Raw genomic sequence first — 17211 nt, 5'->3', positions numbered from 1 at the left:
AGAAAAAAGTAAAGCCCACATATAAGGTAGATGTAAAAGCAAGAAAATTCCTGCATGGTCAAATCAGCATTATTTTCAAGTCATGTACAATAGTTTTGTTATGTTGTTCGATTTCTTAACCTGTGGGAACATTTTAAATGACCACGGATCATAAAAAATAAGAGTTCATTGGTTCTGTTCATATTGTATCCAATTTATGATAATAGGAATACTTATCCAGTAGTGGAATCAGGCAAAGGATCATACATAAGGAAAGGCAAACAGAACTAATTTTCAAGTAGGGTTGTCAGGAATTTTAAACTGGGTGGTTCAAAGTCATCTACTGACAGTTTCTCAAACTAAATGGACTACTGAGCCAATAAAGCTAAAATTAAGTAAAATGTTGTAACACAAAACACACCAAACATCTTTCAATATGTAGTATTTGGTTATATAGTCTGATCTAAAGGCTGGGAATATCTAAAGTGCTGAATAAAACAGAGAGTCCCTGCTCCCATGGAATTTATATTCTCGAGTGGGATTAAATAGCTAAAAAAACAACTTTCTATCTTCATCAAACCACAGAGCATGAAAATAAAAATCAACAACACATCCTATGTAATTATATATACCTCAAAAATCTGTGCAAGCTGTACTTCTTTATTTGTGAATATGGCATGTATACAGTGAACGGCCTGTTTTGCTTGGTGGGGAGTACCTCTCTTTGCTTTCTGATGTAAGATGGGAATTAAGGTCCTGCAAAAAATAATAATCAGTTAAAAAAAAAAAAAAAAAGCCCATAAACCACAAGTAGTTCTTCTGGTTATCTCCCACTTCATCTACAGTAACTATTTGGATGTATGCTGGTAGAAAGCCTCTCTTCTAAATTACCTGATCTATAAAAAGATTTAAAACTCCTTTCCTGTCCCCAAGTATAATCCCAGAAATACAATGCCTCAAAAAAAAGGGCTACTACAGAAGACAATTTTCATTTTAAAGCCACCTCGTGAATATGGAGAAATAAACAAGCCACCCTTAATTTATAATCTAAAATTGCCCCATGCCATATTTTTACATTTATCTTCTGGGAAAATACTCCTAAATTTTCCACTTCCCTTTCACAATTCCCTTCAGTTATTTTTTTTTAAATTTTTTTGAGAATCAAGTGTTTTGTTTTTGTTTTTTAAGTATTTATTTATTTATGGCTGCGTTGGGTCTTAGTTGCAGCATGCGGGATCTTTTGTTGTGGCTTCTCTCTAGTTGTGGCGCATGGGCTCCAGAGTGCGTGGGCTCAGTTGCAGTGTGAGGGCTCTCTAGTTGTGGCGCATGGGCTCCAGAGTGTGTGGGCTCTCTAGTTGCGGCTCACAGGCTTAGTTGCCCCATGGCACGTGGGATCTTAGTTCCCTGACCAGGGATCAAACCCGCGTCCCCTGCATTGGAAGGCAGATTCTTAACCACTGGACCACCAGGGAAGTCCCCTGTTCAGTTATTTTAAAGCAACCATGGGGGAAAAAAAAGTAGCAAAAGGCCAAGTTACATTAAAAAACAGAAATGAACATACTAGTGAAAGAGAGTATGCAAGGATATAGACAATACATAGGTAGAAAAGTAACAAAAACTTCTAACAATTATTTAGTACTTGTGCCAAGCACCGTTCTAAGTGGTGTTTTTAAAACAAAACAAAACAAAACATGGATTAATTAAATCAATCCTCACAATCACCCGAAGACTATTATTATGATCATTAAACAGATGAGAAAACTAAAGCACAAACATATTATTTATGTAAGCTTCTTAAGGTGACAGACATAGGAAATGGTGGAATTGAGATTTAAAGATAAACATTTCTGGGGACTTCCCTGGTGGGTCCAGTGGTAAAGAATCTGCCTTCCAATGCAGGGGACACGGGTTCGATCCCTGGTCAGGGAACTAAGATCCCACGTGCCGCGGGGCAACTATGGAGCCCGTGTGCTGCCAACTACAGAGCCCATGCGCTCTGGAGCCTGCGTGCCACAACTAGAGAGAAGCTCATATGCCACAACAAAGAGCCCACGTGCCGCAACTAAGACCCGACGCAGCCAAAATTAAAATATAAAATAAATGAAATAAAGTAAATATAAAAAAATAAATAAAATGGAAATTGTTTTTTTTTAAAAAAGATAAACATTTCTGTTCCAAATCCATGCACTTAACCACCACACTGACATTGAAGATTTACAACAATCTTTCTATAGGAGAATATGGAAATACATATTACAGTCAATGCATTAAAATTGGCATACACATCAAATAGATAAAACATTCATAAAAAATATATATCAAAATGTTAACACTCTTTCTTTTCCTTTATATTGTCTAAAGTTTCAGCTTTTTACAATGATCTTATAAGTAGTTTTTTAAATCAGAAGAAAATCTGTAAAACAAAACAAATATTTAAGGAAAGATACTTGTCATATATTTAATGCAATAAGACTACTTCATAAACGTCAATGATATCAAATGCGATGGTGACAAAGGGTCCTCTTATAATAATGGGAGGCTAGACATTAAGAGCAATGCACCTCAAAGAAAAAACTGTAACATATGCTGGTCAGTGTAAGTCTAATTTGATATTTATGAATATGCCACATTTCTCTCCCTGCAGTTTAGAATAATGAGAAGGATTTTCATGCCCAAATAGCTTCCTTGACTAAGCACTGTTTAAGTCTTTCTTTGAAATTCATTTATCAGGGGAACAGTTCTTGTAAATAACACCAGTTAGTAACAAAAGAAGATACAGTGTTGATCAAATTGTTGTTAAATATATTATTAATTCTTCTTAGCCTAATGAATGGATGATGCATAGGTCAAGTTTAACCTTTCTCCTTGTTTTTCTAGTGTGCTACAATCCAGTGATGCCACCAGTGTTGTTACTGAGGTCTGCAGTGCTGTGCTTCTCTGCTTTTTCAGTGATTCTCTCCTTCCTTCCCCATTAGTCTTAAGAACAAGAGGTTTTAGTCCTTGTGTCCAAAGTTAACTCTTCCACTGCTTCCTCTGGGATAGAATTCCTTTAAGAATAAATCCTTTACCTTAAAAAATGTATAGTTTTTCCTTGAAAAACTCACAAATAACTTTATCCTACTGTGTCAATGATTTTTTTCTATAATGTACAAATATAAAATTATCATTTCTAGACTATAAACTCCTTAAGAGCAGGGACTGACAGTGGTAATCTTTTATATTAGCCAGTACAGTGCCGACAATGAAGAGAATGTACAATAAACGTTGAGTTATTTCTCAAATTAAACTATTAGCTTACAAATTCAATAAAAACTTCAGGAGTCATGAGTCTTCTTGTCCTATTATTACCCAGTGAGGAAAAACGGGTTTGATTTGGATTTACCCCATTCTATTTACATATATATAATAACATCCAATTATAATAGCTATCAGCAATGTGTTCTTCCTCCAAAAGACATCAGCACAATTTTGATCCTAAGGCAAGCTCTTTAAGATGCCAAAGTAAAAATACCAAAACATACTTCATTCTTATGAGGAGAGGGGAGGTAGTCTAGAGGGAGAGACAAAAGCACCATGGTCAACAACTAAGCAACTAATAAACATTTTATTAAGCACACTACTTGATTATCCAATTCTTGGGTGGGATATGAAGGTAGTAGCTATTGAATTGGAGTTGGAGAGAAAAAGATAAATTAGGAAGATATATTAATCCTAAGTTCTAAATTCTGTGCTAACTTTTGATTATTAATGTTAATATTTTAAAATCATGTTGTTTAAACAAAGTTTCAGGTTGTTCCTCTGCCCATATTCTAATGGTAGAGGAGGTGTGTGAGGCCGAGAAAAGATGAAAACAAAGGATACAGTAAAGCAGCTTCTAAATAAAAGTTGTCTTTCTTCTCTCCTATCTTCCTAAGGGAAAGGGAAACAATGATCCTATGACTCCCAAACTTGGAAAACTTTTGTGTTTACCATGAGAAAAAAACATACTCACGATCGTATCTGGGGTAGGTCTGTTTCTATTTTGTGGCCTGTATTTCTAAAAATTTGTATAGCAGCTTCTGCTACCTTGTCATCTTCCATTCTGAGGCACTGTAACAGGGACTCATATGTCTCTGCAGAGTGGAACGAGGTAGGATGTGTGAAAGACAGAACCTAGAGGAATAGATATAACTTTGTAAGTACAGACGATGGTTTTAATCCATTAAAAGAAGAGAACTATTTTCTACTACAAATAAAATTTTAAATTATGGGCTGCATATGCTAGCAATACAATTAAGATTATATCTTGCAGTCTCCCTTGAAGTGAGTTGTGGCTAATGATTCCTGATATACAGCCCTTGCTATATTTTCTTCTTCACCTCTTAGTCTATTCTGATACTGGGGATGTGGAAAATGTGGCTCCTTTTCGTGGAGTGATATTGTGATGTGAACAAAATGCTAACACTGAGCTTTATTTCACTGGCAAAAAGATACTCTATAAGGAAATATTTTAAATGAAATCCATCACAAAAAGTTCACTCATCATAACTAAAAACAAAGAAGCCATTATTGGGAACTTTTAATCACGATTACAAACATATAAATAATTATTCCCTTTATTTATTAAGACATAATAAGTTCCAGGCTATCCTTAAGGAATTTACAGCAAGTTAGATACATGTCTGCAAAGTTTACCTTCCATGAAGTAGAAACAATTTAGTTAGAATATAGGCAGTAAGGGCTAAAAGTAGAAAAATAAGGAGGTGGGGGGAATGGAGTATGTAAGCCCTCATTAACTTATTAAATAAGCATTTTTTTTTTGGCTGCATTGGGTCTTCACTGCTGCACGCGGGCTTTCCCCAGCTGAGGCGAGCGGGGGCCACTCTTCACTGCGGTGCACGGACTTCTCACTGCGGTGGCCTCTCTTGCTGCGGAGCACAGGCTCCAGGCGCCCGGGCTTCAGGCGCCCGGGCTTCAGCAGTTGTGGCTCACAGGCTCTAGAGCGCAGGCCCAGCAGTTGTGGCACATGGGCTCAGCCGCTCTGCAGCATGTGGGATCTTCCCAGACCAGGGTTCGAACCCGTGTCCCCTGCATTGGCAGGCGGACTCCCAACCACTGCGCCACCAGGGAAGCCCAGCATTTTTTTAATGTGTTATAAAGTGGAGAAAGTGTCTCATTTGGTAGGGTTTACAGTGATAATATTTAGTTATGAGGTTTTAATTATTCATAGAAAAATGGAGATTTAAATTTGAAAAGTTGAATCAAACAACCTATTAAAAACATTTGCCTAAAAGATGACTTTACTCTTAAAAGTATTTAAACATATTACTCCATTACTAAAAATATGAAGTCTTTCTCATGAAGAATCACATCAGTTCTTTCCATGAAATGATATTTAAGGGAATTCCCTGGCGGTCCAGTGGTTAGGACTCCACGCTCTCACTGCTGAGGGCCCAAGTTCAATCCCTGGTCAGGGAACTAAAATCTCACAAGCTGCTCAGCACGGCCAAAAAGAATAAGAAAAAAAGATATTTAAGACCACTGCAATACAAACCCATCACTCTCTTTTCTGTCTAATGTCCATTGCACTGGTTTGTTTCTTCTCCTTTAGTTCATATGTTGTAATGATATAAATGTCTCTTAGCCTTTATTTTTTATCATTATTTTTAATAAATGTATTTATTTTATTTATTTATTTTTGGCTGCATTGGTTCTTTGTTGCTGCACACCAGCTTTCTCTAGTTGCGGTGAGCGGGGGCTACTCTTCGTTGCAGTGCACAGGCTTCTCACTGCAGTGGCTTCTCTTGTTGTGGAGCTCGGGCTCTAGGTGCACAGGCTTCAGTAGTTGTGACACACAGGCTCAGTAGTTGTGGCTCTTGGGCTCTAGACCGCAGGCTCAGTAGTTGTGGCGCACAGGCTCAATAGCTGTGGCTCACGGGCTCTAGAGTGCAGGCTCAGTAGTTGTGGCACATGGGCTTAGTTGCTCCACGGCATGTGGGATCTTCCCGGACCAGGGCTCAAACCCGTGTCCTCTGCATTGGCAAGTGGATTCTTAACCACTGTGCTACCAGGGAAGCCCATGTCTCTTAGCCTTTAATTTCTTCTCCTCTTTACTCCATCTAACGAAAGCTCTATCAAGTGCTGTATCATTTTAAAAAGCAGGTTAAATGCCCTTGATGGTACCTTTCTGCCCCAATGGCACTCCACAATCTAGAACCAACCTTGTCTTCCATTACTCCCCAAAGCAATACTTTTATCTAGTCAGACTACACTCACAACAATCCCTAAAACATGCCAAGAATTATTCTCTTTGATGATGCTGTGGTCCCCCTAGATTAAATCATGTCTCTTACTAATTGTTCAATTCTCTTAATTCTTTGGCATCTATTATGTTTACCAATTGTTTAAAAGAATCCCGATCAGATAGATGATGTCTTATAGTAATTTCCTGTGAACAGTCCCACTACCCCAGATGCAGGTTATTTGAAAGATAAGATCATTTAGCGCATACTGTTACAAGCATAGCAGGCACGCAAATGATGTACGAAACAGCAAAACCCATAAAATTATTATTTTATAATGTAAAATAATTACATTATTATAATGTAGAAAACATGTTATTTTTATAAAATATGATTTCTATTACAAATTTTAATCTTTTGAATAGTTTCCAATGAAATAAAGCCTGACTTGCATATCCTTAAGGGGATTCAAATTATGACTGCAGAAAAGACAAACTGTTTCAAAAATACCTTAAGAAGTTCAAGTCCTGAACGAATAGCTGTATCTGGACTTACACCCTCCTCTTCATCATCTGCTGTCCCCTCTATTGATTTATTCATTAGTTTTACCAGTGCACTATTAAAGTAAGAAAATCTAAATTAGTAACACTACTATATTAGTAATTATATCCTAATTACATTGTAGTAGACATACACAGAATCTAAACAACAAATTCAAATATCTTCTGGAAGAAAAAGTTATTTTGTGACTTTTTAAACTTCACTCTCTACATAACAACAGAGCTTTATTTTTAGTTTATCTGCCCCACCCATGTATAATAAGAGTAATTCTACTGAAAAACAACAAAACTAAAATTAAACAACACATGTACTGGAAATATATTTTTATAAGTATAAGCAATGTAATATTCATACCCATATATAGAGATCATTTGCAATTTTAAGAAAAACAGTAAAGATGGCAGTTGCTAAATGGACAAATGACAATGCACTCAAAGCAAAAAAACATAGCAAACACTCACATGGACAAAGGCATTAATCACTTATAATTAAAACTGAATCGGTAATTCCATTCCTAGAGATTTATAACAAAGAAATTTATAACAATTCATGAGAAGAATCACGCTAAATATATCCATAAACACTCATCAATTAAAAACTATTTAATTGTCCAACATTATTGAATTAGTTTTTCAAATATACCTAACCACCACAAAATGGAATATTACCTGGTCAACATGATACTATTTTAAGTAAAAACAAACATGACCTTTGTTTTTGAAACTTATTCTTCATCAGTAAACTGAAGAAGGATATTAAACTTTGAGGATATTAAACTATTACAGCAAATGGCCTAGTACAGGCAAATATTCAACAAATTTAGCTTTCACCCTACCCCAACACAAACCTCTTCCCCATTAGGAGTCATTCCTTATTCACCTCCACCTCCTTGAGCCCTAGGCATCCACTAATCTACTTTCTGTTGCTATATACATTTGCCTATTCTAAATATTTCATATAAATGGAACCACGTAATATGTGGTCTCTGTGAGTGACTCCTTTCACTTAGCATACTGTTCTTCAGGTTCACCCTTGTTGTAGTATGTATCAGTACTTCATTCTTTTTAATTCTGAATAATGTTCCAATGTCTGCATGTAAGACATTTTATTTATCCATTCAGCAGTTGATGGTCCATTTGGGACATTCTATTTTTTGGCTATTATGAATAATATTGCTATAAACATTTATATACAGATTTTGTATGGGCATATATTTAGGAGTGGAATTGCAAGGTCATATGGTAACTCTATGCTTAAGTATTGGAGGAACTGTCAAACTGTTTTCACAAGCAGCTTCACCACTTTACATTCCCCCTAGCAATACACGAGGGTTCCAATTTTTCTACATCCTCACCAACTCATCTTTTTGGTCACAGCCATCTAGTGGGTGTAAAGTGGTGATCATTGTGGAGATACATACATAAAACATTGCCATCTCCACAAAAACCTGCCTTATGCCTCTTCTGTGGTCAATTCCCTTTTCCTACCCTGGCAATAATAACTGATCTGCTTTCTGTCACTATAATTTTACCTTTTCTAAAGTTTTATATATTTTACATATTTTGCATCTGAAAACTTTTATGTGACATAATACTTTTGAGACTCCTCCATGTTGTTGCATATAAATCAGTGGTTCGTTCCTCTCTGTTGCTGAGAAGTATTTCGTTGTATGGATATTCCACAGTTATGTTTATCCAATTACCAACTGATGGACTTCTGGGTATTTCTATTAAAGACACAAGTAAAGCTGCTAAAAGCAGTTAAGTATAGGTCTTTATGGGAAGTATGTTTTCTTTTTTTTTTTAAATGATGTTTTCTTTTCTTAGAGTTAAATGTCTAGTATTGGGATTCCTGAGTCGTAAGGTAATATATGTACATTTAATGTACAACAAACTGTTTTCAATATCACCAACACATGGTTAGCTAAGTCTACATACTCACCAATACTTTGCATAGTCAGTATCTTTAATTTTAGCCATTCTAGTGGGTGTGTAGTGGTACTTCTCACTCTAATTTGAATTTGCATTTCCCCAATGAGTAATAATGTTGATTGTCTTTTCTTGTGCTTATTTACTATTTGTATGTTTTATTTGATAAAGTATCTGTTCAAATTTTTGGGCCATTTTAAAATTGGTTCGTTTGTCTTATCTCCCCATCTGTGGCTTGACTTTTCTTTTTCTTAATGATGCCTTGCAGAGAGGAAAAAAAAAATTAACATTTCTCTCATTGTTTGTACTCTTTATGTCCCATCTAAAATCTTGCTCACCCTATATTTTGTTCTAGAATTGTTACCTCTGACATTATACATTTTTAAAAAAATTATTTCCAATTTGAGAAAAATATTCTGAATTAAGCTTTCTATTAGAAGGAAATCCCATAAAATGCATGAATTTATTAACACGATTACAAACGTGTTTGATAAAATTTGTAAATGTATCTGACTACTCATAATAGAGTCCGTGCATGCATTTATTTAATAAGTATTTATTGACTACCTACTGTGTGTGAAGTCTTAGGGTCTATCCTGGAAATACAGTGCAAAACAAGACAGGCATAATCTCTGCTTTCATTACAATGTGGGTGGGATCACCCTTATGAGTCAAAAAGCTATTTGGGTGAGACAGACCCAAATCTTGAAGCCAGAACTACAGTCCTTCCTCTTGTGAAAGTATTCTTCCTCATTTCTAAATTAGATAAATAATATACACTCCATATACTTCACAGGGTATGATGAAGCAAAAGATCATCACCAATCCAAATGCATGTTCAAAACTGCTTGGGAAATTATCCATGTGTCCGTTTCTCTCCTATCCTGTATAATAACTGTTAAAAATCTTTACCATTCTAACTCAGGTCTATTTTTTAAATCCTTCCACTGAGCAGACTACCTCACTGTTAACATAAAGGAGGACAATGGAGGCTTTGAGTGAAAACTATAATTTTCCATATCCTATTTTCTAACCTCCTTTAATGCCATAGGGGAAGATTTTCTTCTTCCTGTTCCATTTCTTTAGGGATGGTGCTCTATCCTAGTTCTATTCCCCTTACCCCATCTTCAACCTCTCTTCTTTCCTTTTAGTACTTTTTAAAGGTATTTAAATATTCAAAATCCCTTCATTAAGAACAAGAAAAGACCCTTCTTCAACCTTACTCTCTTTCCATCAGCTCATTTTTCTCCTTTACTTTTTAGAGCTAAACTGTCTATACTAGCTGTCCCCAAATCCCAATTTATCTCCTATAGCAGTTTAGAAGGGTGATAAGGTATATATCCCTTTGATTTTCTCAGACCTCAAGATGGCCAAGTGGGATCTAGTGGGCTCCTACTCAGCTAGGCCAGTCACCTCTAGACTTGAGCAGTTTTCTCTGCTCAAATACTGTAATTTTCTTTGTGTACCATGATGTGGTGTGGAAGGACTATCCTATGCCCTTCTCAATCCATGGTAATCTGGATTTGTCCTTGCTAACCCAAATAAACTATTCCGAGCATTGTAGTGTTTTTCTATTTTCTAAATTCAGTGGATATTTGAATTTACTATTTTACTCTGGGCAGTGTCTGACCCCTGACCTCTTTTGACCATGCCTTCTTAAAAAACATCTTTTAATTTAATGAATTCCTTTTCTTCTGCCAGACTTTTAATTGTTAATTTTCCTCAGGATTCAGTCCTCAACCTTTCTCTTTCTAAATTTTACCCTCTCCCCAGGTTTCAATCATTATTACAATCACTACTTCATTTTCAACCACTATCTACAGACCAATAACTAACTGTAGCATGCATATGTGTATCTGTATGTACATAAGTCTGGGGGAAATATACTAAAATAAATAAATATATTTTTAAAAGTTATATTTAGAATGATTTTCTACTATTCCCAATGCTTCCTTCCCAAATCCTTCATTATGGCTGAAGTATATGCAATTTTCTTAATAATTCTTGATTCCTTTTGCCTTTGTTCTTTTGTGTCTGCTATTTTTCTTCCTAGAATAGCTATTAACATTCATTTAGCACTTAACTACGTGTGAGGCATTATGCTAAGTGTTCTACACACGTATATGTTATTTAAGCCTCTCAACAACTTCACTGAGTAGTAATTATTATTGTTCTTATCTTAAAGATGAGTAATTTAAATAACCTGCTCAATGACACAGGGCTAGTGGCCTGGTCTGCTCTTCTCCTGCAATCTTCACCTGGCTGATCTCTATAATTCCTACTGATCATTCACTACCCATATTATGTGCCATCTATTTCAGGAGCCTTTTCTAATAACAAATCCATTTCACACAATTCAGGTTAGGTAACTCTCCTTCCCCAATTGCCCAATGTACTTTACAAATCACTCCTCTAAAGGTATGTTCAATGAATAAATAAACCCTCTGTTTGCAATTTATATTCCATGAAAATTTGGTTACATGGAAGGAATCTTATATGACATATACTTCTCAGTAAAATTAATAAATTGGAATGTTGCATAAAATTAGTGTCTTAGACATCCTAACCATAAGTTAGTTCGTTTTTCTGAGCCCAAACAATCATGACACTACTGAAAAAACTGAGTTTTTGGTCTTTTAAGACTGGAGATCAAACACTAGCTTATTATAATTTACTGAAGTAATGAAACTCTGTGAGGCCTCATGGAGACAAATACCAAAGGCTTCCTGATGCCAATTATATGTCTCTTTCAAAATCAATATGCAAAGGAAAGAGTGCCTACCATTTCCTTGATTTACCCCATTAAAACCAAATGGTATAGAGCAAAGGACACTGACATTGAAAATAATACATCTCAGTTTAAGTTATGGTTTTTGCTATTACCCAGCTGTAAAAAACCACCTGGTCTCTCTCAGAACCTTAGCTTTCTTATTTGCAAATAAGGAAATTAAAAGATAAGGAGATCTTAGTTAAAAAAAACAAGAAAACTCCACAAAAAACCCCCTACAAACATCACCATTACGAGCTTAATTGTGTACCCCCAAATTCATTATGTTGAAGTCCTAACCTCCAGTACACCTCAGGACGTGACTGTACTTGGAATGAGAGCCTTTAAAGAGATAATTAAGGTAAACTGAGGTCAAATGGGTGGGGCATAATCCCAAATGATTGGTGTCCTTATGTGAAGAGGAGGTTAGGACACAGACATGTGAGGAAAGCAAAGAGTTATCTCTGCATCCCATGGAGAGAGGCTTCAGAAGAAATCAAACTTGCTGATATCTTGAATCTTGGACTGCTAGCCTCCAGAATGTGAGAAAATAAATTTCTGTTGTTGAAGTCACACAGTCTGTGGTATTTTGTTATGGCAGCCCTAGCAAACTAATACAATTGGAATTTCAATACAACCAAAGCAGTGATTCACATAAGATAAAATAACTAACAGCTAGAACCAGGTCTCCTAATCCAAAGAAAAGAGAATCAATAAATGCTATTTAGTTACCCAACATGAAAAGATATGTAGATAATCTACTGGAAAAATGGTTAGTGCAAGGGAAAAGTATTCTCAGAAGTTTACAACAGAAAATCATTAGAAACAAGTGAAATGCATGAAATTATGGGAACAGTTAATTAAAAACAATAGCTGTCAATGTCTATTATGCTAGTCTGCTTACTTTTTGCATATTATCACTAATTTTCACATTCATCTAATAAGATGTTATACCCATATTAAAGTTAAAAATAAATTAAAAACTCAGATAAAGTAGAGCCAAAAAACTGGTAAGTAATACACATGTTTTGAAAGCAGATTAGTCTAATGGCAATCTTGTGCTACCTTCAAAATATTATTGTTTTTCACATATCTCAAGTGAACAGTAATATAATACATACTAAAGAACACTATGTGGCCATGAAAATTGTTAAGAAAACTCAAAGGCTGATGATAGCCTATAGATTTAAAATTTTCTTCCTTCTCATGTTCTAGGTTTTCTTTAATGAGCACATACAAGCTAAAAATAAACACAAGAACTCTTAAAAAAATCAAAAGTAGTGAAGCAAACCAAAGATCAAAAAACGAACTTTGGTCGTTCTTTCAACTTCAATGATATATGCTCCTGCCTTTAAAAAGGTGTACAGGAAACCTTTTTAGGTCTCTTGGGGACCCAGAATTTAAACTTACAACACTGTAGTTTCAGATTATATTCTATTTATGAGTGAATATATTTCCTAGCTTACCTGATGGCTTCTGAATCAATGTGCACAGGTGCAATTCTTTCCAACAGAAATTTGACCATTTCTAGAAAAGGATTGGTTGGCTGCTTAGGATTTGCAAGTTTCCGGGCTATTTCTCTCTATAGAAAGGAAAAGAGTTTTTACGGTAAGTACCATCCTCTTTCATGTTTTTCAAAATAAAAATGATCACGGGCAACAAAAGCATTTAAAGATTAAAAACCATCAGACGTAAAAAAGCCCTTTTCCTGCTTTACAGCCTGACTAAAATGATATACTTATTAGGCAATCACTAGAAAACCTGGACTGTAGAGAAAAGAAAGGGGGTGACATGGTATGATTTATGCCTTTTGTCTCATATTTCTCCCATAAAATTAATACCCTGTAAACAATCTTTTTAATGCTCTACTTTTGAAAAAATTAAAACAATTTATACTTTCATGGGTTTCATTGGTTTATTTCATAGTTTGAAAAAATACTTTTATTTCAGTCAAATGGTATTTTTTTTAAAGAGGGGAAGACTTGTAAGTGTATAAAGTTTTTCAGCTCTGGAAGAACATAGTTGAGTTCAAAGACGGTGGCATTACATCAAAGAGCTCCTACAAAGAAAAGATATTACTGCTGGAAGTTTCTAAAGAATATAAGGACTTAATGTTTGTAGAGACTGAGTCCTCCAAAGACAAGGTTAAATTTACAATGTGCTGGGCATTGGGGTAAGAAATTTACTTTAATAACAAGGCTTTTAATTGACTATCTCTGATGAATAGGTGTAAAATGTTAGCTGACAAGATAAAGCACATTAAAAGTGCTTTCTGAACTATAAAGCAATAACAAATGATAGTCACTCTATTAATTTTTCATAAAAAAAAATTTTAAGGATATTTGTCCAAGGGGATAAAGGAGAAAGGAAAAAAATTTCTATTGTAGTTTCAGTAACATCTTGACACAAATTAACTATAAAGGTCACATTAAATTAGATACCACCTATATTTGTTATTAGAGTGTAAATCCAAAGAACTGAGATTCTGAAGAAAACTTATTAGTCACTAGGAGATGCTTGATTTATTTTGCAAGCTGTAATTAATCAAGCAAAATTTCAGCAATTGAGAAAATAAAAATATTTTAGGCAGTGCTTAGGCCTTATATACTTTCTCTAAACCACAGATACACATTTAAAATCAACTTAAATACTCTACTATCTTTTGAAATCAGACTTATTTTGTGCAGGTCTCCCAAAGAGGCGATTTTCCCCCACTTTGTATAAAATTTAGTTGCTTTAACATAAGATAAAGTCAAGTGATTGTCTAACAACAAATATGCCACTGGAAAATTGCTAGGCAAACTATACAGTCAGTACTAAAAAATGGAAAAACTAGGCATTAGGAAAGAGTTACAGTAATACATATATAAGCATAAGAAAAATAAAGGAAATGCTAACAGGAAAAAGAATAAATCACATTTAAGCACAGTAATAGCACTATATAAAATACACCAATGCATGTAAATAATAATATTAAGGCACAGTTTTAAAAACCTGACATTTTGGTATTTCCATATAACAATCTTACATTTAAGTAATCCTTCAAACCATATTTTATGTATGTAATATTTAGGTAATCTCTTATAACAATTATTTTAAAATAATATATGTCATAATCAGAAGTGATACTGGGGATAAGCAACAAGCCAAATTAGTATGTGGCAAGTAAGCAGTAACAAATAAACAGTTTCCTTGTTTTCTTTACACACTCTAGAAAAAAAAAGGGGTACTCACACATACTTCCAATACACAAACAGAAACATCAGATAAAGATGTTTTACAACCGAAAAGTAGTTGAGAACTACTTCTGAGAAGTAACCATATGTAATCCTTTTAGGAAATGACAGCAGAAAGAGTAAAGAAAATTAATTCTTTCTATATTCCTGACAATGCTTCAGAAATTTCTGATCAAATCTATGCTATCACTGCAGATTGATATCTACTAGTTACATAGTTACTAGTTACATAGTTACATAAGTTGTTTAGAATACTTAAGCACTCTTAAGGTATATCAAAGAAATAAGGAAATAGCCCCTATTCTCAAGCAGTTTATAATTTACTAATTTGTTATTACAAAAAAATTTTTAAAGCTTTAAAAAATGCTGCATCTATGTATCTCCTTTCTTTTTCATACATACCTGCTTTCTCATTTTGGCAATAAAAAATACCTATTTGTTTAAAAAAAAAAAAAAAAGTGGACTTCCCTGGTGGTGCAGTGGTTAAGAATCCACCTGTCAATGCTGGGGACACTGGTTCGATCCCTCGTCCGGGAAGATCCCACATGCCGCAGAGCAACTAAGCCTGTGTGCCACAACTACTGAGCCCACGTGCCACAACTACTGAAGCCCACGTGCCTAGAGCCCATGCTCCGCAACAAAGAGAAGCCACCGCAATGAGAAGCCTCTGCACCGCAACGAAGAGTAGCCCCCATGTGCCACAACTAGAGAAAGCCTGCATGCAGCAATGAACACCGAACACAGCCAAAAATAAATAAATAAATTAAAAAATTTTTTAAATTTAAAAAAATAAAAAAAGTTAAAAAAGAAAGTATTCTTTCACATACACGGTATTTCCTCTTGTATAATTTACTGCTTTCCTAGCTAATAAAAATGATTCCTGAGGGACTTCCCTCGTGGTCCAGTGGTTAAGACTCCGTGCTCCCAATGCAGGGATCCTGGGTTCGATCCCTGGCCAGATGCCACATGCCACAACTAAGAGATCCCGCATGTCACAACTAAAAAAAAAAAGATCCCACATGCTGCAATGAAGGTACCACATGCAGCAACAGAGATCCCATGTGCCAGCAGTGCAGCCAAATAAATTAAAAAATATATATTAAAAAACAAAGGCTTCTGCATTAAAAAAAAAAAAGATTCCTGAAAGGATTTATATTATCAATATTTTTCTGCAGCTGGAATCAGTAAACTAGATAAAACACATCTCTCACAAGAAATAATTTCCAAAGGTTTAACTTTCATGTTAGTGACCTATTCTTTTGGATTCCTGGGCCCAATTCCAACATGGTGAACAGGGGCGGGGAGGGGGGGTGTCCCCCCCACCACCAACAAGGAATTCTCTGCACACAAGTAGAGCATACTAAAATTCAATCTCTACCCCCCACCCGCCCAACTCTCCCACTTCAGATGCCAGTAGCAAGCCCAGGTTTACCTGTACCTCTAACCAAATGACTATAAATCAGAGGTTCCCACAACCCCCATCCTTTCCTTGGGCTCAATTAATTTGCTAGACTGGCTCACAGAACTCAGAGAAACATTTTCTTACTACTGCTAGATCACTGGTTTATTATACAAGTATATAACTCAGGAACAGCCAGATGGAAGAAATGCATAGGACAAGGAAAGGACTCAGAGCTTCCATGCCCTCTATGAGCTTGCTACTCTCTGCAAATCTCTACATGTTCACTAAACCAGAAGCTCTCTGAACTGTGTCCTTTTGGGGTTTTATGGAGGCTTCATTACATAGACATGATTGATTAAATAAATCATAGGCCATCGGTGATTGAAGTCAATCTCCAGCCCCTCTCCCCTCCGAAAAGTTCCAACTCTCTAATCACATGGTTGGCTCTGATGGCAACCAGCTCCCATTCTTAGGTGAGTTCCAAAAGTTACCTCATTAACATAACAAAAGACACCTTTGTTACTTTCATCACTTAGGAAATTTCAAGGGTTTTAGGAGCTCTGTGCCAGAAATATGGACAAACACCAAATACATATTTCTCATTAGAAATCACAATATCACACCTGTGTATCGCTCTCATTAAACTATAGAAAAGGTTATACTGGGACTTCCCTGGTGGCACAGCAGTTAAGAATCCACCTGCCAATACAGAGGACACCGGTTCGATCCTTGGTCCAGGAAGATCCCACATGCACCGAAGCAACTAAGCCCGTGAGTCACAATTACTGAGCCTGCGCTACAGAGCCTGCGTGCCACAACTACTGAAGCCCACATGCTCTAGGGCCCGTGTGCCACGACTACTGAGCCCGCGTGCTGCAACTACTGAAGCCTGTGCACCTAGAGCCCGTGCTCCACAACAAGAGAAGCCACTGCAATGAGAAGCCCGCGCACTGCAACGAAGAGTAGCCCCCGCTCGCCGCAACTAGAGAAAACCCGTGTGCAGCAACGAAGACCCAACGCAGCCAAAAAAACAAACAAAAATTATATTAAAAGAAAACAGGAAGCACTCTATGACTGTTACTAAATAGCGTTAAGTTAGCATCTCTCTCTCCTTTTG

At 35.9% G+C, this 17211-nt stretch overlaps 1 protein-coding gene across 5 annotated transcripts in view; it reads right to left on the bottom strand.

The window, feature by feature from the left end:
* The window catches only part of PDS5A (PDS5 cohesin associated factor A), a 125287-nt gene that overhangs the window by 29770 nt on the left and 78306 nt on the right, over positions 1-17211 (bottom strand). For all 5 annotated transcript variants that reach the window (XM_059923175.1, XM_059923174.1, XM_059923178.1 and 2 more), the window contains exons 17-20: positions 12923-13038; positions 6711-6816; positions 3971-4131; positions 612-735 (exon numbers count right to left, since the gene is read on the bottom strand). In XM_059923175.1, coding sequence (XP_059779158.1) covers positions 612-735; positions 3971-4131; positions 6711-6816; positions 12923-13038 — 507 coding nt within the window. The remainder of the gene's footprint in view (positions 1-611; positions 736-3970; positions 4132-6710; positions 6817-12922; positions 13039-17211) is intronic.

This window comes from Balaenoptera ricei, chromosome 5 (genome assembly GCF_028023285.1).
Source record: "Balaenoptera ricei isolate mBalRic1 chromosome 5, mBalRic1.hap2, whole genome shotgun sequence".
NCBI lineage: Eukaryota > Metazoa > Chordata > Mammalia > Artiodactyla > Balaenopteridae > Balaenoptera > Balaenoptera ricei.
The sequence above is the reverse complement of the archived record's forward strand: the minus strand, read 5'-3'. Positions and strand labels throughout refer to the sequence as shown.